Source organism: Rhinolophus ferrumequinum, chromosome 3, assembly GCF_004115265.2.
Source record: "Rhinolophus ferrumequinum isolate MPI-CBG mRhiFer1 chromosome 3, mRhiFer1_v1.p, whole genome shotgun sequence".
NCBI lineage: Eukaryota > Metazoa > Chordata > Mammalia > Chiroptera > Rhinolophidae > Rhinolophus > Rhinolophus ferrumequinum.
The window spans coordinates 92,568,420-92,594,354 of record NC_046286.1 but is presented as its reverse complement, the minus strand read 5'-3'; the positions used below and the strand labels follow the sequence as shown (position 1 = coordinate 92,594,354).

Here is a 25,935-nt window from a genome sequence, read left to right as displayed (position 1 = left end):
GACCACACTAGCAGATGTGAGGGTTTGGGAGTATCGGTGGACCTGGACGTGTAATTCTGTTCTCTCTTGCTGAGGACTCAGAATTTTATGGAGAAAATGAATGTTTGTCCGCCCCAGGGAATTGTGGCTGTTAGTCTCTTAGCATATGGGGGTGGAGAGTGGGACAAGTTTCATCCCAGAAGAAGCTCTTGGTTTTTTTAATGGTGATCCTATTTTCTTCCTAATACTTTCCAGCTGGGTTGACTTCAGTCATGGGGAGGTCAAGTGATTTACTGAAATGCCCAGTGAAATAGACCAGCTGGGACTTGAACTTGGGGACTTTGCTGGTGCACATGTCTTGCCCTACTCAGTTAACTGCTGTGCTTCTGGTTTAGCTGCCTCTCTAGTTGTACTACGCAGCCAGCAAGCTGTGCCTGATGCAGCTTGTCGTCCCGGCTGTCTCTGCTCAGGACTGGAATAAGAAGCGTGTTACAGGTCAAGTCTGAATGTTCTGGCAGTGCCGTGTAAGGCAGATTGCTCCATGCCTGCTCAAAGCATACAGTGTCTGGCAAAGCCAGATTGAAGATAGCTAACCTCACACGCCAAGATTCCAAAAGGAAAAACTTAGCTCACACTTCTCCCTTGCATAGTGATTTTTCTTCTCCTTCCCAACCCCCTTTCCGTTTCTTTTCTTTTCTTTCTTTCTTTCTTTCTTTTTTTTTTTTTTTTTTAAAAAAGGGAATCCCCATGTTTACACGTTGAAATCCAAAATGCACAAGTGGTCAGTTCACAATTCCGTGACCCATGAACATCTGTGGGCCTGGCTGTTCCTTGGGAATCAGTGCTGGGAGCTGGGAGCCAAGCCTGCCTTACGCAGCGGAATTCTCAAGTGAGTGAAACAGTCGGTGAGTGAGGAGGTCTGAGTGATTAGGGCCTGTTCATCCTCTAGTTCTGGTTTTCCAGGGGCATGTCTGCACTTGAACTCACCTAGTTTTATGAGCGTCTGACTATTTTTTGAGATGGGTCCATCTGAAATCCCTTATGGGAAGTAGGACAGGACTTTTCATTTTACCCTTAAGAAAAATAGATATAATGTGAGATAGGCAAACATAGTCCAAATCTGTTTATCTAGAAACGAGAACCTCTCTGTGTCCTTTCAGTGGAAAGAAAAATCTAGAATAAAACATCTTTATTTTGACATCTGTTTCTGAGGACGTAAGTGATTGAAAAACCAGTAGGGCCTCCCTCTGTGGAAGGGGGTCCTACAGCCACCACTCCTAAGACAGCCACTCGGGGAGGTGGCTTCAGTGTTGGCAGGTGCACCTGGGTGTGGCCGAATGTGCCATTCTAGGACAGTAGATGGTCTCTAGCTATATCAGCATTTTAAAGTTTTAATTTGGTAGATACACAAAAGTTAATCGAATCCTCAATGGAGAAAGTGTGCGATGAATTTGCGTCTCCCGTCTGGACCTTGCTTCCCTCATCTGTAAATGAGGGAATGGACCAGATAACTGCTGAGCCCCATGGCAGCTCTAGGCGTCTGATTTTAGGCTGGCTTCTCTCCTACTTGGAGTTTCATTTCTCTGTTCCAACTTTTCTGTGTCATCTTGGTGTTATGGGCTGCATTATGTCTCCAGGAAATTCGTATGTTGAAGTCCTAACCCCTAGTACCTCAAAATGTGAGTGTATTTAAAAATAGGGCCTTTACAAAGGGAACCAAGTTAAAAATGAGCTCTTTAGAGTGGGCCTTAGTCTAATATGACTGGTGTCCTTATAAAAAGAGGAAATTTGGACACAGACATGAGCACACACAGAGGAAAGATTATGTGAAGACACAGGGAGAAGACGGCCATTCACAGGCCAGGGCGAGAGGCCTCAGAAGAAAACAACCCCTCTGACACCTCACTCTCAGGCTTCCAGCCTCCTGAACTGTGAGAAAATAAATTTCTGTCGTTTAAGCCATTTGGTCTGTGGGACTTTGTTATGACAGCTCTAGCAAACTAATACACTGGGTCACACCACAGTGACTTTTCTGAGCTGTGAAAGAAGCTCCATGTGTTTTTCTTAACGGACTTTTAATTTTAGTTTTAGCTAAAAGAGTTTTTCCTTTTGCAGCCTATTCAAGATACTTTTTAAAAAAATCGGTTTGTCATCAGATATGAAGTAAATCATTTTAGAAAAAACAAATCCTCTATTTTTACTTGAAGGGCATTTCACAATTTTGACCCACAGAATTATTTTCCTGAATGGCTGTGGATCATCATTTTGCTTTTTAAGAAATACTGCCATTATCTGCAAAATTCATTTTAAATTAAATAACTCACTGGATAAGATCTCAGGTAACAACACACTTACAAAGAACTTCAGACCGAACAAGTAACTCCAGAGGAGGCATAGTCCAGTTTTGTTTAGTACTTTTGCCTTTAAAGTTCTCACAGAGTCAAACATCATGTGACTGGGTTACAGATAAACAAATTAAGTAGTAAAGAAAGGTAACCATGTATCACTTCGCTGTTTAGGACTCACAGAATCTTACTTGAAGTAAAGCATATTATTATTGCCAAAATGGATTTTTCTTTCATTTAGTACTAAGATTCTGATTCTTTTCTTTTACGAAGTAGTCACATGTAGTTGGAATGCAGGCTCCGGTATCTAGAAAGAAAGGCAATTGCCTCTTTCTCTGAGTTCCATTTGATGCAGCAGTGAAATTTCTCAGGGACAGCATTTCTGGATCAAAACTGCTCACTTGGGAGGTTAGAACCATTCAGCTTTTGAAGCTCTACATGTCTGAGAAAGAGACCTGCATACACACTAAGAGACGTGGAATGGCATGTTCTTGCTTTCCCATGTCATGCAGATGTCGCATAGATACCCACTATCAGAGGTTGATGGTTCCAGGCTGACACCAAACCAACCGGTGCCATAGCAATAAAGTCAGCAGCTGTTTAGTGTTTTATACACACAACTAGACCAATGAATGACTTGTTCATTTTTTCAGCCAGCTTTTTTTTGGTGTCATCTAATTATAAGAGTGACAGTTTATAGATTTTTAAAAACACATCTTTCCAAAAATCACATTTGAGGAAAAAAAGCTTGGCCAATCTCTGAGGCTCACGGGGCTGTGAGGAACATTCCAGGTAGCAACAGAATGGAAAAAAAATGTCAACTTATTTGTATTCATTTATTTACATGGGTAATGAATAAGTTAAGGAACACTTCAGCTCAAACAGATTGCTTTTATTTTAGCCAAGCTCATGTTTCAGTTCCATATATATTTTTCAATTTCCATCAATGTCAAACACCATTTTTTTCTTTCTTCTTAAGAAAAAAAAAAAAGATTTACAAGCACTTTTACGGCACTCAAGGAAAGTAGGCTGAAGGTTCATAATAATAATTTTCCTTTTAAAAAACATCCATCAGACCAAAATAAAATTATTTTAATTAACTCCTTCCTGAGTAACTAAAACCTTGGAATGTGCTGAAAGGTTATAATAAATAAGGCAGTCAAAGATCAACCAGCTTAAAATGTATTTTTTAAATTAAACTTTGTAAAATGTACAATATATTTCATGAAGTACAAACTGTGTTGGGCTCAGGGCCAGAGAAATGTTGTCATGTGTGCCAAATACACTGATGACGGGCTCTGGCTGTTAGGACCTAGAGGCTGTTTGTTAGGACAAACTAACATGAAGGGCCCGCAAGGAAATCAGTCAGCATCTTCTGTTGTGATGTTATAATGCTCACTGCTGACAATAAATGCCTCTGAACACACAGGTAGAAGCACTCATGTGAACTTGCACTAAGCGGTATGTTTTTTAAATGACTAATTGTCCTGACAACAGCAGAGAACTCGTAGCCAACTCAACTTTATTTGCAGATAGTGAGATTGCACAGTGTGTAAACTAATTATCATTCTTCATATGCAATTTCATAGAAATGACTCACAGCATACCAGGTGGCAGTTCTTGTTCTTGCTTCGAATTTGATAGCTATTGTCTGGGTTGCTTTCTAAAGCATGTCTAATAGTAGGGCCCTGGTCTCTCTAAACAGGACAAAGGAGGTTTCCTCTTCTAAGAACATTTCCCTTAATCACTTCCTTGCCCCAGTTCTTTGAGGCAGAAAGGAGGCCCACAAGTGGCCAAATGCTGGACTTTGTACCTCTGTGGTCCCAGGCTTCACTGGACTCCTGCGGGGTGGAGCCTTCTTAATACATCTCATGATAAAGTAGCTTTAGTGCACACTTGACAGGTTCCGAATGACTTGCTTTATATCTTGGCTATCGTCCAACTTTAGTGAACGAAGAAAAAACTCTAGAGAGACTTGTTGGTTTCTGAAAAGTAGAAAATGTGTAGCTTGTGTAAAGTTAGTCTTATTTACTATTAAGTATTCCCAACTCACACTTCGCTAGTGCTCTTGAAAGGCTGGCTCTAGGGGAGAAAACACGGAGGAGGCAAAACTTGCTGCACATATCCTGCCTGCCACCACCTCCTGCAGCCCTGTTTCTCAGTTGGCTGTATATTAGCCACCCAGGAATATATATATATATTGTGGAGGGAGAGGGATAATTAAAGATGAAAACATTTCAGAATCCAAAGAAACAGATTTCTAATGATGGAACGAAGGCATCCTGGATAGATGGCAGGTGGTGTGAGTGGGATGAGGAGGAGATATTTTGGAGGTATGGCACTGTCCAACATCCACTGAGATCGCTTTGGAGGCCGACACCTACTCATAAAGCTGGTCAAGCAGTCCCTTACTCAGACGCTCTTGCCTTTTCTTTTCTTGATGTCCTAGAAAGGGTTCTGAGGAGTGAGCTGCTTCCATAAGAAATGGGACTATAGTTTCACTGCTGCCTGCACAGAACTTGGTATCCCTTTTTACCAAAAACCGGTACCTCTTAAGGGACTAAAGGTACTATGGGACCCAGCTGGCCAGGGATGTGCCTGGTAGCCTGTGCATTGTCTGTGGTCAGGCTTAAAACTTCTGCCCTAGGTCAAAGTCAGAGCTAAAATGGTTTCTGGGTTTTCAGTTAAAGCAATGTTGGGGAGAGAAATGTTTCATATTGGGTGCAAAGGACACGCTCATGCCATTTTCCTATGCCACATGACCTCCAGGGCTGATCTGTCTTGCTTATATGCTTCCTTACACAGCAAACAAATTCTTTTCCCTGCCATTCTACTTGGAAATCTGTCAGAATGGGACTTGGAAATGGAATGTCTCGATGGAACTTGCCATGCACTTTGACCTTAAAAGGTACTCAGGGCTCTGGACGGGTTGTGGGCATGGCACAAGCTGACTTGCTCTTTCAGAGATAATAAGTATGCTGGAGATGGACCAGAGGCACTCTTTTACCCATGTGGGTAGAAACCACTTATCCAGGGACATCCTCCCTTTTGATGTCCTTATCTGCTTACCTTCTCCTCATAGATCCTTCTGGAGGAGATTCCCTGGTATTGGAAGTGCTTTTGTATTTCTACTGAAATATACAAGTCTGGATGTTTCCTTCCACTGAGGTAATATTTTTACAAGTCACTTTACAAATGATAAGTTACTGGGGTAGAGACTATATTCCCCCCACCCTCTCTCATTATACTAGGGGAATAAAGCTATTTCATGATGAGATGCCTTGTGATGGAGTCATATAGTGTGTACCTGGGAAGGACCCAAAGAGCCAGGAAAAACACAGAATAAAATTAAACAAATAAAACCCGCAAAACCGGGCATCTCCCAATGACCCCAACCTGTGGGAATGTTTTGTTCTTTTTAATGCAGCCGAGCATTAATTTAGTCCCTTCAGGATTTTTCTTCCCCAAACAAAAAAAAATTTTTTTCTGGAAAAGGGGAGATAAAGCCACTGGAGGCAACACAGTGCTGGCATCACCTCTTATAAATATCTTCGAGCCACTTCTCGTCATCCTGTTCCTCATCATCAATAGGCTCCTCGGTTTCCAGGGGAGTCGGAATGAAGAACTGGGGTCTCAGAGGGGGCTTGCTGACGTGGGACTTCAGTCCGAACTTGCGCTTCAGCAGGTGGAACTGCTCTTTGACGTAGTGGTAGAACTCGTACTCGTACCTCATTCGCTGGTAGAGAATCTGCACCGCCTCCGGCGAGGGGACGGTCTTCCTCACGGTCACAGTCATGTTTCCAAGTTTCCTATGCTCTGGAAAACAACCGGGTTGCACATGAGCAATTCTGTCTGTCACGCTTTAGCTTAAAAGGGATAACAGTGAGGCTGTGTGACCTGCGTCACACTGGCAGCTCCTAAGCAAAGACATTCAACAGCCACGGACTAGAAGGGAAAATGGGGTCCTACCAATATTTGGAAAGATTTCACCATATTCTAGGTAAATATCAACATTCGTTAATGAAACATAAATGATTCTACGATTGTAATTCTATGGTTGTATTTCTACTCATATTGTAATTCATGGGATGTGAACTATGCAATTTAACCACAATTCAATTCTTAACTGTAAGTTATATATTCCTTTGAATGGCAAAATCTACCCGTTTTTCATCTTTTATTCTCTGTCACACACATAAAGGGCTTTGCTTTCAGAAGGAAGCACAGGAAAAAAGCTGCCTCACCACTTTTTTTTTTTAATATTGACATCTATTAGTGATAGTTTAATTTGATACAAAACCAGTTGCATTTTACTATTTCAGCAAGGTGTTTGTCAACAAAAATAAAGGCAGGACTGTTAGATCCTTTAAATACAATTTTAACTGTTGTAAATTTTAAATGGTTATTTTTTAATAAAATATATAAGTAAAATCTGCTTAATTTAAAATTAACGATTAATAACATAAAAATGTTATGTAAATGTTATACATATTTACATGACAAAATTTTAACCATTTTAAAGTGTACGTATTGGTGGCATTAATTACTTCATAATGCTGTGCAAATGTCACCACTATTTCCACAATTCTTTCATCACTCCACACAGAAACTCTCTACCCATTAAATACTATCCCCTATGCCCCTCCATTATCCTCTCCTCCCCAGGAAACCTCTAGTCTACGTACTGTCTATGAATTTGCCCATTCTAGAGTCCTCATGTAAGTGGAATCATACAGTATTTGCTCTTTTGTGATTGGCTTCTTTCACCTAGCATAATGTTTTTAAGATCCTTCCATGTTGTTGCATGTGTCAGTACTCCGTTCCTTTTTATGGCTGAATAATATTCCATTGTATGGATGCACCACAATTTGTTTATCCATTTATCCATTGATGGGTACTTGGATTTTCCCCTACCTTTTGGCTATCGTGAGCGGTGCTGCTATGAACATTTGTGCATACTTGTTTGAGTCCTTATTTTCAATTATTTGGGGTATTTTATACCTAGGAGTGGGATTACAGGCTCATATTGTAATTCTGTGATTAACTTTTTGAGGAGCCATCAAACTTTTTTCCTCAGTGGCTGAACCACTTTACATTCTTATCAGCAATGTATGAAGGTTCCAATTTCTCCATATCCTCTTTTGCAATTGTTATTTTCTATTTCTAAAAAATTATAGGCATTTTAGTAAGTGTGAAGTGGTATCTCATTGCAGTTTTGATTTTCATTTCATTAATGACTAATGATATAGCGCATCTTTTCATATGCTTGTTGGACATTTGTATACCTTTTTGAGAGAAATGTCTATTCCAGTCCTTTGCCTCTTTTTGAATAGGATTGTTTAATTTTTTGATGTTGAATTATAAAAGTTCTTTATATATTTTGGATATTCTGCCTATATATCAGGTATATGATATGCAAATATTTTCTTCCACGCTGTAGGCTGTTGCTTTACTCTGTTGATAGTTTTCTTTGATGCACAAAATTTAAAAATTTTAATGAAGGCCAATTTATCTACTTTTCCTTTTCTTACCTATACTTTGGTGTTACATTTAAGAAACCATTTTCATACCCAAGATCATGAAGATCTGCCATATTTGCTTTTATCATGTTTATTTAAAACCTTTGTCACCAAATTTGAATAGGTACATTATTTGCTGATTGTATTTCCAAGAGGCTATTTCCAAAATCAGATTCATGCAACAAGACAAACACTTGTCATCGTTGAGGGTATCTGAGATACTTTCTGAAGCTTCCAATAGCAATTCTAAAGAAGAAATTTTAAAAAGTTCTCTGAGTAGTAATGGCTTCATTGAAATAAGGGTAATTGTTTTTCAAAAGGAGTCTCTTGAAAGGCATAATACACATTTGGATACACCAGTTCTAGAATTTTTGTTAAAGAATTTGGCATAGTTTCTTCTAAAACAGGTTTATGATAGGACATTTTATAATGTCTGTCTTCTCTGCAGATATTAACTATAGATAATCGGAGGGAAGTCATGTTAATAGGCTTTAAATATAGATATCCCCTTTGTGTTTTTAAAACACTGACTTAAAAAATATCATATTAAAGACAGACAAGGCACAAAAAGTTTTAAATTAAACATTGAGAGGCACAAGAAAAATAATGTACTCATTTCTGGATTTCTACAATTCCTCCTGGAGCACTCTAAATTGTGTAGGGTTTTATTTTTCCTATACGAATAAAATATGAAGATTCTTGTGATTTCAAAATAAATTCTTTAGTTAAACAATTTAACCCAACCCATTCCAAAAAGAGTGTAAAGAACTTTGCGAAAATATATATTCTGCAATTAGCTAAATAGTTAAGGAAACTGACAAAAGGAGAATAAGGAAGGTACGAAAAAAAATAGGAGACATGTCTGTGTTGTGGGTAAATATTTCTCCCTTTCCATATGGAAGGATCTTCCTGGAGTAATGTTCCTACCTGTTGCCTTAGCCCCTCTTTCAGGGAGGAATGGCAGGTACTAGAGGGTTTCTTCTAATTGTGCATCTGGGATAAGGGTTTGAAATGCTAATCCCTCTGGGGAGAGTGTGTCTGTTTGAAGAGAGTTCATATCCTCCTGCACAGGAGGACAAGGGCTTCCAGCCATGCCTGTGACTCGGTGGGCAAGTTTATCTAACTCAGGGTGGAATATTATCAGATTTCTCCTCACACGCGAGCTGCATTCTCCCACCTCGCTTTAACTGGTAAGAGAGCTGATATTTGGATCCCCATCTGTCTGTCTCCGGTATTGATTTCTCAATTGAGAATCCAGACAGGGGGAAATGTTATTTATTTGTCCCTCACGCCCCAATATCAAGTAGCACAAAATGTATGTTGTCAAAACCTAACTATTTATGCAGCAGTAGGTCAAGAGCTTGACTCTAACTAAACCTTCTAGCAGCCAACAAAGAATGGAACATGTCTGTGGCTCTTCACTTGAAACAATCTACATCTATTCCTAGTTATCAAACCATACAGAAATATCTTCTATGAATTTTCATAAGAAAGAAACTATCATGAAATTAGCATTTTAACATCTTTAGAGTAAATTCAGATATGAGTTTCATGGTGACAGACCACATTGGTAAGTTCCAGGTACTCCATTCTGGCTTGATCAGGGCATACTCTGCAGAAAATTCAGAGGAGAGATTCTTAATCCTCCTGAAAACCTGACTAAAGTGTATGCTCAGGAAGATAGGGAGGGTATCAGGAAGCCCATATATAAATATCTTAGGTTTTTACAGATCTCTTAAGAATCCCTGATTTCGAGAAATCAATAAACTGCATTTCCTTCAAGAATCTTTCATATATCTTGTTTATTCTAACAAGTATTCACCCCCAGTGTAAGTGATAAATACTGAAGTTAGTTATTTTGTGTGCTGGTCAAGTGTATAGTCGTAAACATTGCAACAGTGAAGAGGGGACGACTTGGATTTACATATTATAAAAGGGGAGGGGCTTAACAGTGCCCGGAACTTAAACAAAAGGCCACCCCTACCTTGTTTTGGAGAAAGACCCAAGGGAGTAAGCATAGCAGAGCTTAGATCTTTGTAAAGAAGTAATCAGGGATCTGCTTTATTGCCTCAAATCTCTTTGAGATCGAAACACTATTTTCCTAAAAATAATATACAGCAAATGTAATCACTGGCCATAAAACCATCGAAGAAAATCATCCGTTGAATTTTTAACCTAGAACAAAGTAAGTTCCTACATGAATCTGTAAAATAATTTGGATGCAAAATGTTGTTCTACACAATGGATTGAGTTGATTTGTAAAGGGTTATTAACAGCAAGCCAGTAAAATTTTGGGAATTTTAAAATGATAGCATGATGGATTTATACGTTTCTCTCTTTGATTGGGATTAGATAACCGGGTCAGTTGCTATAAAGTTACTCCAAGGTCATTGCAATAAAACTCTCTTCCCTGTGTCTGTTTCTCTATGGCCGGGGGTGGGAGAGTTGATGGGTGGGCAGAGCAGGTAACCAACAAAAGTGATAGCATGTCATTCGAGCATAAGTGAAAAAAAAACACCAGGATATATTTATATCATTAGTTAACTGATTCATGAAGAGACAGTGATGGTCCCAGCTGAGCCTGATCCCTTGTGGTGTATTTTTATAGTATCGACTACATTTAGTGAGAACTAAGGCGTACCAAACACTAAACTAAGAAGTTACACACTACACTAAGAAATGGTATTTAATCCGACAATAAACCCTCAGTGGAAAAGCCATATTATAGATGAAGAAATTGAGGCTGACCAAGACTCTTGACTCGTTCAAGGTCATGCAGCTGGAAAGAGGCAGAGGCAGGAGGATCTGCATAATAATCAGTTAGTGTGTTTCAGCTGTGTTGTTCCTAGTTTCAGAAAGGTCAGCAAACTTATCATTGTTTCTTATATATTTCTCCACAAGCAATGGAGCAGGACGGTGGTCAACAAATGGACCTAGAGCCTACTCCTCCTCATGTTGACTGGGGAGCCCAGACTTGTAGTTGATCCAACAGGAAACGAGCAAACATTTGACAGAGAATGGCTAATGTGTGTATACTTTGGAAGGAAAAAAAGGTTGATTTAGAAAAAAAATTGGACTAGGCCAATGATCCCTCATCACAACCAACAATCATCACAATTCAGAGAGCTTCTCTGTTCCAGGAAGCCTTTACTTGGGTGATTATTTAGCTTGAACTTGTAATTACGTGTTTCTAGTAAGAAACATTCTTCAGAAACCCAGTCAGAAAGTGACCCGAGATCTACAGAGTTGGCGAGAAGTCAGCCTTCTTCCAACAGCCAGCATCTGAACTTCACAGTGTTCTCCATCAAGTGATTTCTGGTGATCCCACTCGGATCCTCTCTATACTGGCTTACGTTATCCAAATTGTATAAGGTAAGGAGACATCTCTAATAAGGTATCATAAGATTTCATAAGATCCCAAGTGGCCTTTCCAACCAAATTTTAATTACCCATCACCTCACTATCTTGATGAAAGTGTTTTGCCTATTTGGGAGGGCTAGTCAGAACAACCGCTAGGAGACAGTCCTGTGTTTGCTAGAAAACTCTACAGATAGAACAGAATTTTAGAGTAAGAATAAAGGAAAATTTTTCATTCGTGGCACTAAGACAAAGTTTTGAAAGATCCTGTTTTAGATAGCAAAAGATCGCCAAGTGTGTTTCAGTTGCCTCAGTCCTCCTTCTCTTCTTAGCCCTTCCCTAAATTCCCTGTCTAAACATGGGAGACAGTGAGTGACAGCTAGTTCAGAGGATTCTTGTGAAAGCTAAGTTTTCACTAAGCTCCAGTTTTGCATTAATATTCTTGCTTCACCCATCTATCTCTTTTCTCTCTGTCTGCCTCACTCTCACTTCTTCATCGCCATCTCTCTTCTCCATTGTCAACCTCTCCTTCTCAACTGGCTCCTTCCACCAAAATTCAAATGTGCTCAGGTTTCTCCCATCTTAAATAAAACCCTGTCTCTGTGTCCTCCTCCATCTTTTATCTTCCTTTTCTCCTCTCTATTACAGCGAAACTTCTTAAAGAGTTGTCTGAATTTGTTATCACCAAAAGTTCAACTTATACACATGACTGAACTCATCAAAACCTGGTTTATGTTTCCTCATTACACCATTCAAATTACTCTTGCTTCCTTGCTGGTAATTCAGTGGACATTTCTCAGGGCTTCCATAACTTCTAGGCATGACCTTACAACACTGTGGGCCACGCGTTCCCTCTTGAAACCCGAAACCCTCACTTCCTGTGGTGTCTGTAACAGCATTTCCCGAGTTATCCTGGTCTCCTTCTGATTGCTCCCCGTCAGTTCTCTACATCCAGTCTTCTCTCCCCGTGTGTCTAAACGTCAGTGCATCCGAAGGTTCTGGTCTAGCCTTCCTTCCTCTCCCTTACTCTCTGGGAGGTGTCATCCAACCCTCTACCCTTTAGTTTTCATACCACTATGGACACAAAACCGAAAGTTTATAAGAAATGATTACAGCTTTTTTGTCCTTTTGTTTTTCAGAGCTGAAAAATTTCATAGGAAGGTTAATAATATTGCCAGAGGGTTATGTCATGGTCAGAAATAGAGGAGTGCTATTTTGTGACAGGAGAAATAGAGATTCAGATTCAACCAACACTGACAGCGAACATCTATTATGGGTTTGGATTATGCCCATCTGAATGTTATTTAATATTCCCAATAACTCCATGAGGTGTCATGACTCCTCGTTTGCAAATGGGGAGATAAAAGCTCTGGGAGATTAAACGACTTACCCAAGGTCACACAACTAGTAAGTAGGCTACAGAGCTGGAATTTGAGCCCAGATTTGCATTTGTGTTGAGGTTTCCACTCACTAAGTACTGGGCCATAACCAGTGAAGCTTTCGTGAGCCTGGAGAAAATTATCACCTTCATATGGAAAGACCAGAGGGCAGTTTGCCTTGTAGCGTTAGTAAAGAAATTTTAAAATCACATTTCAAAGACATATGGTTATGTGTCTTGCTGTACAATAATCAGTGCTATGGAAAAGTCATTCCATTGCTAAGTATTTTTGTAAAATGCCAGACTTTCCCTCCAAACAAAACAAAACTACGTGAACTGTGGAATCAGCCTCTCTCCAGATTGCTATAATAGCAGTTCTAGAGGAAGTTGTTATGGTTTTGGGGGGACTGTTGTTATTTGAGCCACAAAACAATCATGCTTTAAATATCTGTACTTATTATTAACATCCTTTGGGAAGTGAAGTAGTCCTTGGTAGGTGAGCATATACTATGGAATGTAACCATCAAGAAGTTAGAGCATCTTTTGAAATGAGCGGGAACTGAGAGATGATTGCAAGGGGCTCAGGTGTCTTGTGTCTGCTGGTGAACATTTCAAAAGGAAGAGACAAATACAGAGCTCCTTCCATTAAGGTAGGGATGGCAAGCAGGCAGCCTGAGATCTGACTGGCAGACTATGTGTTATTTGGCCCATGGGATATTTTTTTTTTTTAAAGAAATTGACTTAGTTGTTACAAGACTTGGTCTATTTCACATGGAAATCTGAACTTCTGGCTTCTCTCAAAGTGAGGCAATTTTCTTCTGGAGCTGAGTATGGCTGCCCCCTGAGAGAGGCCATTTCTCTCCATTTTCTCTCAGACTCTAAATGCCAGTTTATTCTTTTATGTTACCTGCCTGGCTGCTATAGAAATTTGAGTTTTATGCTTCAGTTTTAAAGGTTTTGAAATTCTGGATTTCATAAACTTAGAAAGCAAGTGCTTTCTGTCAAAACTAAGGCTTCAATTAGACCTCATTTGTGTGTTCAATATCACCTTCTTTCCTTGTTTCTGCAAACATTCATTGAATAGCTTTTCTGTACCCAGCATAAAAATTACAAGCAGTGAATGAGACATCATCATCATCATCAGGCATTTTTGAGAGCTTTCTCAGTGCAATCTCCAACATGCCTCTCAGTCCTTGCGAACCCCCAGATGAGGTAGGTTCTCTTGTTATCACAGTTGTGCAGATGTGACACTGGATAACTTGCCCAAGGTCACACAGCTGGTAAGAAGAGAAGCCAGAAGGTGGGTCTGGAACAGTCTGACTACTGAGTCCAACCTCTTTACCCTTCACGTGCTTATGGTTGAACGAGGCTCACAGTGTGAGAGGAGAACCCCTCCTGACAACCTGGTCATGACGGTGGCAGATAAGGCACTTCGCTCTGGCTGGTTTGATGGCATCAACATTTCTTCTCCTTGGCCAGAAATCACTAGTGGAGAGACCAAGCCCAATGGGCGTGTCTTCAGTACTCTGCATGGGGTTGGGTCTTTCCTAAGTATTATCTGACTACTTGATCCTATAGATCTGGTATGCATGTGAGTCTGAGAGTATAGGGTAGGTTTGTGGGTATATGTGTGTGTAGAAAACTTTTAGGAGGCCTCTGACGCACCATCAAACTTCGGAAAATTTTTCCCTAGATTTTTTTTTTTTTAAAACATCCCCACCATTAAACAGTTTTGTGTAGCTCTTAATAAAGGTTGTTATGCTGAGTGTACTCAGAATAGGGATAATACCCCATTCATCTTTGTACTTTCATTGCTCAGCACCTGGGGAAACACAGCACCCTCTGTACATGCTCGCTGAGTGAACAAAAGAAACTACCAGGAAGAAGAGAGTGTTGTCAGACCTGAAGATGGCTTGGCTATGTCTGTGAGGTACAGACATAACCAAGTGGGGACAAAGGCAATATCTGAATGTGCTTAATAGAAAATTCCCAAGATACCCATGAATGCTGAGTCTACGCTCACATCGGAGATTTTTTAGCTCCCGCTGGGGTCTATAAATTCCAGTGGTTAGCGTTGTGGTTCAGGTGCCTTTTTGGAATGACCGTGCTGGCCATGTCAGGTGTTTCTGCCTCTGTTCTATAATTAATAAACACATTTTGGTGAAGAGAAGCTGTGGTTCAGGATGCTTTTGATTTTTCCTTTTTCCTTTTTCTTATTTATTGTTAGAGATTGGCCAAAGAATCCCCTTAATTATTTTGATGATAATTACAGAAAAAGTCCTCAAAGTAGGCATTGCTTTTGAGCTGTGAAATGATCTGAAGGAAAAACAAAAAAACAAACACAAACAAAACCCAACCTCTGATCATTCTATTTGAATAACAAAGGAAAGGTGGTTTTTCCATGTGGACATGTCCGAAATCAACTGTGTAGTCAGGGCTGAGTTGGGGCAGTCCCCCCAAGGCTTCCAGGCTCTGTACACATCCTGAGGAGAAGTGGCAGAGGTCCCACAGAGTCACTGTGGCCCTAATGGGGATCTTTTTTATACCTCTGACCCCTAATAACATAAAAATTTGTAACTGGTCACCCAATACTGGTAGAGAAAAGTACTCAAGAATAAAAGGAGGAGGTCAGTTGGGAGACTACTGAGTTGGGTCAGCTTTCTCCATGATGAAAGCTTTATAGATAGTGGTATAAACAGCCCCCACTCTCCCAGTCCATCTGAATAACATCTGCATTTGCATAGAGCTCCCTGGATTAATGTGTTTTCACATACTCCCTGATTAACTCACATAGTCCTCATAGCAACCTATTCGGCCTACAGATAGCAAGGGCCTGACAGGGCATGAGACTCAGGACCAGTAAGACCAGTAGGTGACAATCCGAAGACAGAGAGCGGTGATTCCCAGTCTAGCACCTTTTTGTTACATCGTGGTTATTAATTTCCAAATGGAGTGGAGATCTATAACCACCCACCTCTCCTTGCCCTGTATATATTCTGGCATTGAGGGGACGGGTTGAAAAGAAGGGCTTGAGTGCTCTAAGTCAGGGGGAGTGCTTTGGTAAGTCTGGGAGAATCTGGGGAAAAACTTGCAAGGCAGCAACAATGTTTTCAGACTGAAAGGGACTGTGTCTTATTCATCTTTAGCTCTCCAGCACCCGGCTCCTGGTACATGACAACACTCAATAAAGGTTTGTTGATTTGAAACCTGTATGTTAAATCCATCTGTAAGATTAACCCAAAGGGCAAATTCTGGTGTTGTCTATACATGTGTTGTTTTTGCTAAATTCTTTCCTTAGTTGAGGGTCCTTCCTGAGCAAACTCCATTTCTAGAAATCAAATTTCTTTAGGGTAGGCTGAACAAGAGTTTAGGATCTCAGATTGCTGTGGAGAGGTGGGATATTTGCTTTCCTTAGCCATTTCATTGGAGAACACTCTGTTATGGCAACAGGTCACTTTCTCATACTTAGTAAAGTTTAACAAATACTGTGAGAAGGGACATTTGCCACAAACATAAATACCTATGTAGAAAGACATAATATATACTGTGACCTTATATCTAGGGCATGTATGTGTGTTATTTACTACAGCCATTGACTAAAGAAATCCAGACATCGTTGGGGCAAAAAGATATCCATGTGATCTAGTAACGCCGCTCCATTACTTAATTTGCCATCATTTTCGGTATTTCGTCGTGCTGTTTCTCCTTTAGCAAAAGGAAATGTTTTATTTAGAAGTAACACATTCATTCAGATCACACATACTTGACTCAAGGGCAAAGGGCTTTGCTGTGGATCTAACGGAAACTGTGGCTCTTTGGCCAGTCTTGAATGCTCCCTGGTGCAAGAACTCCGGCCAGGACAATAAGGGTATCCTCAGAAAGCTGGTGTCTCAGGGGCAGGACTGCAAAAGAGGCGTTCTACGGTGCCCTTGGAAACACACCTCCACTCAGCGCCATCTGCCTGGAACGTAGACGCCAGCGGGAGGCTCGCAGGTTCTGGTTCTCCAACTGATTGCTCCTCCTCAGGCGCTTCCAAGCCAGCGCTGGGGGTTTAACTTGTGACTGTGGTAATGAATATCATTTACCAGTACCCAGTCTGTGTGCAAGACTGAGCAGTAACAGGCGTGATGCTCCCAACACATGGCCTCACAAGGCCATGAACGGATTTAGTTTTACTGCCCATGATCTGGACATTTCTGCAAAAGCAGTGGCTCTTTCTACCTCTCCTGCACTGACATTATGTTTGGACTGGTTCATAATTTTCAGAACTCTTAAAAGTCCCTTTAATGTAAATAAAAAGGAAATCACAGACCTGCCCCCTGAAGTCCCCCTTCCCACCTCTCTTCATCTGTCCAAAATGTATAATGGAAAAACGATGTAGTCCTGGCTCTGGGTCAAAACAAACAATCTGGAAATACTGTGTAAACCCAGCTGCTGCACCAGAGGACAGAGGCCCCACTTTACGACCTCCGAGATGGTTAACCATATGCAAAATAACAAAACCTCAGCACCGACTTGCAGTCTATGCTGATGCCGGGCTGGTTTTGGCATTCCTTCCCTTGATCTAAGTGAATGCACATTCCACGCCGACCAAAGCCCCCTTTCCCCAACAATCCAAGCTTGTTTGAACCTGGTCCAGCAGCGATTATGTGCAAGAAACGCATACAAGTTGAATAACAACCAGAAGAGGGGCCAAATTGAACCACTGAGAAAAATAGGCATCGTTAAAAGATAGGCACCAACTCTTCAGCTTCAGGGGAGCTGAGGGGTGATCAACCAAAGAGGCCCTGCTGTTTTGAAGAATCACTCTGTGGAAAACCCTGTGGTTTACTAATCTCAGGTTAGATTACATGTAGAAATTTCCAGCACCCCAGGGATGAGGCATACTTCCTCAGGTGACAGGTGTAATGAAAGTCAAGGTCAGGTGGAGTGGGGCTGGGGCATCCGTGAGTGTGTGGAAAGCGTCGTCAGTACACATCCCAGGGCCACTCCTACAGAGCCCCACACCACGCCGGCTGCTCCCGAAACCGTGTGAACATGATGCTTGTCACAGATAGAGTAAACTCATTTCCTGAATTATACAGGGAGGCCACACATTTCAAACATACGCCTCTCCCCGACAGCTGCCACCACCGGAAATGAATGTGTGTCACTATGGCTCACAGCGATATGCTGGGCTGAAAGGGCCCGCTTTTCATTTGCCACTCGAATGATCGATGGCATGTTAAGACCAGCTTCTTGGAGGTATGGCAATTAGGGGAGAAAAGGACAAAAAGCGCTTCATGGCTGACTCAGTGCTTGGGGTTGGTAAAATAAACAGAAGTATTACCCCCTTCCCCTGCTTTGTGCAATATTCTTTTTCAGATCTGGAAATATAAATAATTAAAAATAAATCAAGCTCACTTTGAATTTCAAGAGAACATTTTCTCTATGTCGCCAAGGGAAAGTTACATGGTTTACTTTTTTTTTTTTTTTTTGAAATGCCTAAAAGTGCTAGGCTCCTTTGATACAAGAGAATGAAGCCTTTATAACGCTCCCGATTTGCTTTGATTTTTGGAAGCAGAAGCAAGACAAAAGAGACCAGGGAGAAAAGTAAATGGCCTGTGTGGGGTGGGTGAGGAGGGCCCGTATAGGCCAGGGCACTGGCCCCTTTGGAAGAAGGGCAGCTGGCAACCACCCCTGAAAACAGGCATGCATCTTCCAGAAACAATGCATAGGTAGATCCTAACCCCATCAAATCTTGAGGTGAGGGCACCCCACTGGAGGGACTTGCCAGTTATTGCCTGGGTGATCCAGCTCTACACTACTTATCCTCAGTGCCCAAATTGCTGGGGGTAGAGGGTAGTAATTAGATATTTTCTTGCCTGGCCTCCATCTGCTCTCTCATCAGTTCTGCACTGAGCACCTACTAAGCATGATTCCAGGGAATAACGGAACTGCTAAAAGCTGAAAACACAGGCTCCCTCCTTGAGGAGGAAGCATGAGCAATAAAGAGAGAATTAAATGTACAATCCTTGCAGTCACTTCCCAGGCAATGCTTAATCCGGGCTTTGCTGCAACCTGGCCATTGGAAGGGAGCATTAGAGGAAGGGTGAGAAGTTGAGAGCGGACCACAAAGGGGTAGGCTTTGAGGGCCGCATTTTGTGCCCTTCAGTAGGGCCAGGTGAACACCTTGCCAGACAAAGTCAATGTGCAATGAGTCACCTGGGAAGCTGACACCTGCAGAGATTGGCAGAGGGGCTGTGGCAGGGCACTGGAACCTGCATTTTTAATTCGCACCCCAGCTGTTTCTGTTGCAGGAGCTGTCCAACCACTCAGCTCCTAACTTAGACTTCAACGTGAGAATAATGAACTTCATATTAGCATTGCTTATCAAGAGGGCTGGGAGAAGCATTGGAGCTCACCCACTGTTCAGACACTCAGGTGCTGTGAGTGCTCAGCCCACCGGGCTCAGCTGGCTCCAGCTTCCTGCTTTCCTGCTTCCCGGGTTCCCTGGTCAGAGGGCAATTTGCTCCCATTTCTTTTCTCCCCAACTTTGGCATCATGGTCCAAATCATCAAAAAGCTGATCTATTTCTTTGAAAGTATATAACACCCTGATTACACACGCATGCTTTCCCCATCATAACATTTTGGCATTGAAATACTGGCTTGGGCATGAAAATAGCAATAACAAAATGGTTTGTTTCACAGCAACAATGGAACCAAACATTTCTGTTTGAAAATATCTACCAGAAAAACAACCTTATTGGAAGATTTAGATTGGCATTATTAATAAAATGTATTTCTTTGCTGGAAATACATTTTTTATTTGAAATCATTATTGAGAAATGCATTTTTTTGTTACTCTTCATACTTTCGTTACTTTATTTGGAATCATATCATGGACTCCCTTACCAATAACTGATGAGGACAAAGAGATTGATTTGAACAAAGAAGATCAAGAGAAACACTAACCCAGTAGTTCTGTCCAAATTTCTTTGGCATATGACAGTCTCATAAGCTCTGCTTTTACTCTATATGCAAGATTGTTCTTCTTTCTATTCCTCACAGCCTATACATATAATGTTAGCAGGCTTAGGCTACTTCTCTTACACATACACACTTACTTACACACACACACACACACACACCCCTCCTTTGACAGGGAAGAGGTCTGAAATCTCTCCTGGAATCTCTCCTGGAATCACACTGCACTGTCTAAATCTACGCCTGATGATGCTGAAGCCAACTGCTGACACCCACAGTCATTCCGTGCATCCCACACAGGGTGACAGGCCCATAGGATAGTTCTTTGTCTCATTTTTTAAAAATGATACTCTATTGTATTTTTCTCCCGGGTTTCATGTAGATCAAGCTATCTACCTAGTTATGTATAGAATCATCATAAAGCTCTTGGGAAGTTTAAAAGCTTTTGGCTTTAAATCTGAATTCTTAGAAAAGTAACTTAGAACTTAAAAATTCATTTTTTTCTGGTTATGGTGTACATAAATATATACATATTTAGATACACATATTTACGTAAACTTACATATACACATATGTAAATATATAGATGGTAAATTTTTTGGAAAAAGATTAAGATAAAATGACTTTAAATCAAGCCACATTACTGTAGTAATTACCGTAGTAATACAAGGTCTGACAATTAAGTTAGCGAATTTGTTGCAAAGGATGTTGCTAACCTTTCTTTATATCAGAGGGATTATTTACTATGGATTTGTACCAACTGGATAAACAGTTTACTATTTGTAAGTCCTGAAAAGGCTATGTGAAAAAGTTTGATGGCCTGAAATTTTTGCCAACAATTCATGGCTCTTGCATCACAACAACGCAGCAGCTCACACGGCACTGTCTGTGAGGGAGTTTTTAGTAAATAACTGTATTGGAACACCGTTCCTACTCACCTGATCTGGCCCCCAATGACTTCTTTCTTACCCAAAGATAAAGGAAATATTGAAAGGGAGACATCTTGATGACATTCAGGACATCAAGGGTAATACGATGACAGCTCTGATGGCCATTCCAGAAAAAGAGTTCCAAAATTGCTTTGAAGGGTGGACTAGACACTGGTGTCGGTGCATAGTTTCTCAAGGGAGGTACTTCGAAGGTGACCATAATGATATTTAGCAACGAGGTACATAGCACTTTTTCTTGGACGAGTTTGCGAAATTAATTGTCACAACTTGTATATGTTCCAGTCTTTTTCTTATTTATATATGTGAATTATAAAATAGATCTCTGCTATATTGTTTCTTCAGTTTTATATTCTTTTAAAATTTAACTGATCAAAAGCATTTTCCTATTGAATTATTTCAAGACATACTTTGCAGTGTGTTTTAATGTGTACCATTTGCTGGATAGAGGTCAGATAGCCAGTTAGACACTGTTAAGTAACTGAGTTGCCTTTCAGTGTCTATAACTCTAGATAATATGAGGTAAACATTCTTGTTTGTAAGTGATTACGTGCCTTTTTGCTTGTCTCCCTAAGATAAATGGCAAGTTTGGATATTGAGTGCTAACTCTTCTTCTCATTGCTGATAAGGTTTTTAATTCTGACCGCTTTAAGACACCCTTACTTCCTTTTGTCAGAAATCCTGAAATTTGTGTAATGCAATTTTCCTAACTTTTAAGACATTTCCTTTAATGTCACACAACATCAACCTAACTATAACTTAGTTTACTAAATCTTTAAAACGCACAGGGCGTTTGAAGGCCCTGTATCTACTGTCTGTGAGAATAGGAAGTACTACACAGCACTGCACTTAATATGGGAATATGGTTGCTTCTGAAACATTTAGTGCAACAAGAACTTTTTAGTACCTTGTACCATATGATGACATTAATGTCAGAGATTAAATAGTTCCTCCGTCTTGTAGTCCGTGAACTGGGTACTCAGAACTGGCTACCACAGAACCTAAGTTTTCCTTTTTTTATAGTTCATCATCCTAGATACATTTTCTTTAACAGAATATAGTCTATCTCATTGTTGTTGTTTTAATATTATATTATCTCAATGACAAACCTTGATGAGTGAACCAATGGTGAGTCCCAAGAACCAGCAACGTGCATGTTGTCTCTGGAATGTGAGATTTTGATAAACCCTTGAAGGGCTTTGAATGAAGTAGCTCTTCATGGAGGCCAAACATGACGATAAGTGAGATATTTAACCTCTTGCCCAGGCATTAAGAAGTTAGGTTAATAAGAGGTGCTACTCAAAATAACCATTCCCAAGTCAGGGAAGTGTGAAATGAAGGTCCAAGGATGCTGTCACTTCCATGGGGAGAGTTCGTAATGTTACTTTAAAGTTAAATTGGCTTTATCTGGGCAACCTATAGCACCCTGGCAGTACCAGGTCTTAGGACGTAATAAATTGACAGCCCATCTTCTCCTCCTTCTCTCCCTGTTAGATATCAGATTTTCAACTGACTGCTCTATAAGACAGTGCTTGTATCTAAATGCACGTCCAAATTGCTTTGCTTTAAGCAAAACCCTAAGAAAGACAATGCAATGGAATTGCAACTTGTCCATTTGAATTGGGAGGGGACATTTGATTACTTAAGGAAAGTATGAAGTTGACAGACTAATGCCAGTAGGTGCCAAGACCATCAGGCTCCCACCCATGCCGGGTGCCATGGTTGCTACTTTAAAGAATAGTGGTAAGTGTTTGATATGAATATTTAAATACTGTGAACACGTTATAGACGTATTCCAGTTTACAAATGTAATCTGGGAAGAAAAAATAATTTTTTTTTTTTCACAATATGCTCCTGAAAGGTTTGGTTGTGGTATAAACTTGTGTTCGTAATGGAACTTGCCTATAAAAGGTGGCAGGCAATGGAAGTTGCAGGCTTCTAAGAGAAGACATTGAAATGATTCATTGCCTTTGGGCAGCAGTTGCTATTAGAAAGAAATAGGGGGAGGGGTGTTTTTATTAAGGTAGAATAGAAATTTAACCTCTTCTGATGAAAAAATTAAGCTCTTTCATTCTTCTGACATATGAAAGGAAAAATAGGGGGAGCATTGACAGGTGCTAGGTGTAAGATCAACAGCTGGCTATACATGAAGGCCATAAGGAGTGATGTCTTGAGCTGAACTTTCATGGCCAATGGCTGTGAGAAGCTGCAGAAACCTGCCTGTGATGTTAGATGGAAGGGAGAGGACAGATTGCCAGGAAACTTTTTATGCGACACAAGCCAGAAATTGTGCAGTTGTGCACCAGCCTTCCTCTTAGATAAGATTGGGGGTGGGGTGGTGAGGAGTTAGTTAAAAAGAAACAGTCTCCCAATGCTGGAAGGACCATGCTGTGACTTAGAAAAATGTGCTCATAGTATATCATAGCATTTTGTTAGGTTGGGTAGGGATTGGTTCACTTTAGAAACAATTTTAAAGACAGGTGGAGGAGGGGACAGGAGAAAAGGTAATTTGAATAACATTCAAGACATTCTTTAGAAGTCTGTTCAAAGGATGGAAAAATCAAAGATATTTGAAGGCCAAAAGTCAACAAACAGAAGAGCTATAACCCATTACATTTCAGTTTTATTGGGGCATGAAATGAAATTTCATGATGTTCTAAAAACAACTCAACTGCATAAAATTGAATAAGTGAATTGGCATTCAATCCATACCATATTTTTTATTTCATTTTGATGTAATAATAGAGACCGGTTAGTTACGTTACAGTCCTTTTCTTCAAATCATACACAGAGATCATTTTAAAAAATTCAAATCGCTCCTACATTCTAGCAAAACCATAGATAGACAGGCTGGTTGATTTATGACTTTCCAGTAACATTTATTCTCTAATGGCTTTTACCAAATGATTTATTTACTTGGTCTACGCTGAGGTAACCTCTTGGCTGGACCGTCTGCAATCCGTATAGCGCAGAGTCTAAGGTGAGTCACCTCACTAACTCATCTCTTACGTTTCTGTGGACGGCTGTGGGCTCTTATGCAGAGAAATTAGGAGTCCTGGGTTCGGTCTGCAAATGCTTCTCCTTCCCTGTCATTTCTCTTTGGAGAAAAGAGAAAATCATGGACAATTTCTGACCCACTGAACGCTGGTAGGTAGCAAAGGTTCCATGCTTTTGTGAAAGGCATGTCAAGTCTTTGCTAGCCAGCTCTATGGTTCTGCTTCACCTTTTTAAATTTATGTTTAATTTTTGTCTTTTCTCTCCTACTTCGTCTCAGAGATGACAAAATGAATGTATTGAATGTCACCTACAGTAGCAGATTTTTAAAATAAGACCTGTATGAAGTCACTGTCCTTCTCAGTTAAGTATTTGTGTCCCTTCTGGCCCCAGCATGCAAGATGTACAGAGTATCTGGAATACGAGAGATTGTAAGGACAATGCTAGTGTGTATATGACCTCCTTTGGCCATGAGCTCGAGACAATGTGGCTAAGCATCAAAGGTTATGGAACATGCTAACAGGAATTAACACGTCCTCCTTGCAAACTTTTATACCATCTCTACCAAAAGAGATTAAATTCTGATTTAAATGCTACTTAACTCTATCATCAGTTCTTCGGTTTACTTGTGACAATAAAATGAAGGCCTGAGTTATTGGCTAGAAGTGAAGGCAAGGGAAAGTTCTTTGGCTCTTATTTGGGTAGATTTAATCCCCCTTCCCTTTTCTGAATGTTACAAAGCCCTTTGGAGCATAATAACTTGCCTTTCTTTCCTTCTCCTTTCAACCCACACGGTCGAGAGGGGGAGCAGAGAGGGGGAGATGCTGGGTGTGGTGGGAATGGGGTGAGCGTAGGGAAGGAATCACTTCTGCTCTCAAATTTTCTGGTGCCTTGCATGTTTATAGACACACTGTGCCCACCTACGTATTCACTAGCTTTATGAATTTCTTAAAGTGCCTCTTGCTTACTAATACCACACAGTCTAGAATTGATTGTACCACGCTTTAAATGTCAAACGCATTTTTTGTATGTTTCCTGCATTTTTCTCTCCTGTCTCAGGTCCACAGCAGTGCTCACAGCAGGGCTCAGTCTGACAATCCTCAGCCTGTGTTTCTGGCCACCATGACCAACTGTCCAATATTGGCACTAGACAAAAACCCCAATTCTTGTACTGTTTTGGCTCACAGAATGCCTTGTAAGAAGTGTACACCTACCATGTTTCCCCCAAAATAAGACCTAGCTGGACAATCAGCTTTAATGTGTCTTTTGGAGCAAAAATTAATATAAGACCTGGTCTTATTTTGCTGTAATATAAGACCGGGAATAGTATAATATAATATAATATGATATAATATAATATAATATAATATAATATAATATAATATAATATAATATAATAAATATAATACCGGGTATTACATTAATTTTTGTTCCAAAGGACGCATTAGAGTTGATTGTCCGGCTGGGTCTTATTTTGGGGGAAACAGGGTATGATTCCTGAAGGATTCTAGAGCATCATTCCCTGTGTGCATTTCCTGAGATATTTAGATCCAATTCTTCGATAAGTTAGTGGTTGCTAGCAAGCCAATAATTCTTTGTGTGAACTCTGAATGTTTATGAGGTATTAATTTCCAGTCCCATATGACACCATTGGTTCATCTCCTCAGTGGATAGATATATGAATGACTGTTTTTTCCTAACATACCATAAATACGTTGACATATACTGTCAAATAGCTGAAATCAGTTGACATTCAAGTTTATACCTTACAGCAGCAGACAGTGAATACATCATTTCCATAATTGTTGTGGAATACCCTCACACACATGAGCTTGGGTGTATAGACACAAAGGTCAACATAGCAAATAGTTTAAGAATGCTAGAATTTTAAGAGAACAAAACACGACCCTGAACTTTAGCAAGGGTGCTTTCAGGCTTATTGATATTCACAGCCTTTAATCATATCTCAGTGATACTCATAAGTAACAAAGGATTTTGTGAAAATGTTTGAAAGCCAATAATTCTTTTTAACGGACTAACAAGACTGAATTAATATTAAATTGATTTCATTACCTGGTAACCATTTGTTTCTGGTCGAATATATCTTTCAAAGAATAACTTTTAAAATAAATGTTACTGAATGTCAACTCACTATAATTTTGTGACTACATCACAGAATATTTTTCTGTCTAAACAGCTGGAATAGTGATGATAGGACCCTAAAAGTTTCTAAAAAAGTGCTCATTAATCACTTTTTTGTCCTATATGGTAAATTATATACTCTAAGAATTTTTAAGACTCCAGCAGACATTTGCAGCAACTAGACTGGAAAAGGATTCCTATTTTTGCTGTGCTATTTTAGAAAAATAAGCAGTTTTCCTTGGATTGTTTGCTTTCTTAAATTCCGTTCCCTGATGCACAAAATCCATATGAAAGCCAAAGCTGTTG

The 25,935-nt window shown here is 40.2% G+C and overlaps 1 protein-coding gene across 2 annotated transcripts in view; it reads right to left on the bottom strand.

Annotated features, from left to right (window-relative positions):
• Positions 1 to 3,195: 3,195 nt before the first annotated feature.
• Positions 3,196 to 25,935, bottom strand: part of UST (uronyl 2-sulfotransferase) — a 263,751-nt gene continuing 241,011 nt past the window's right edge. For both annotated transcript variants that reach the window (XM_033102766.1, XM_033102765.1), the window contains one exon: positions 3,196 to 6,140. In XM_033102766.1, coding sequence (XP_032958657.1) covers positions 5,857 to 6,140 — 284 coding nt within the window. In that variant the 3' untranslated portion in view covers positions 3,196 to 5,856. The remainder of the gene's footprint in view (positions 6,141 to 25,935) is intronic.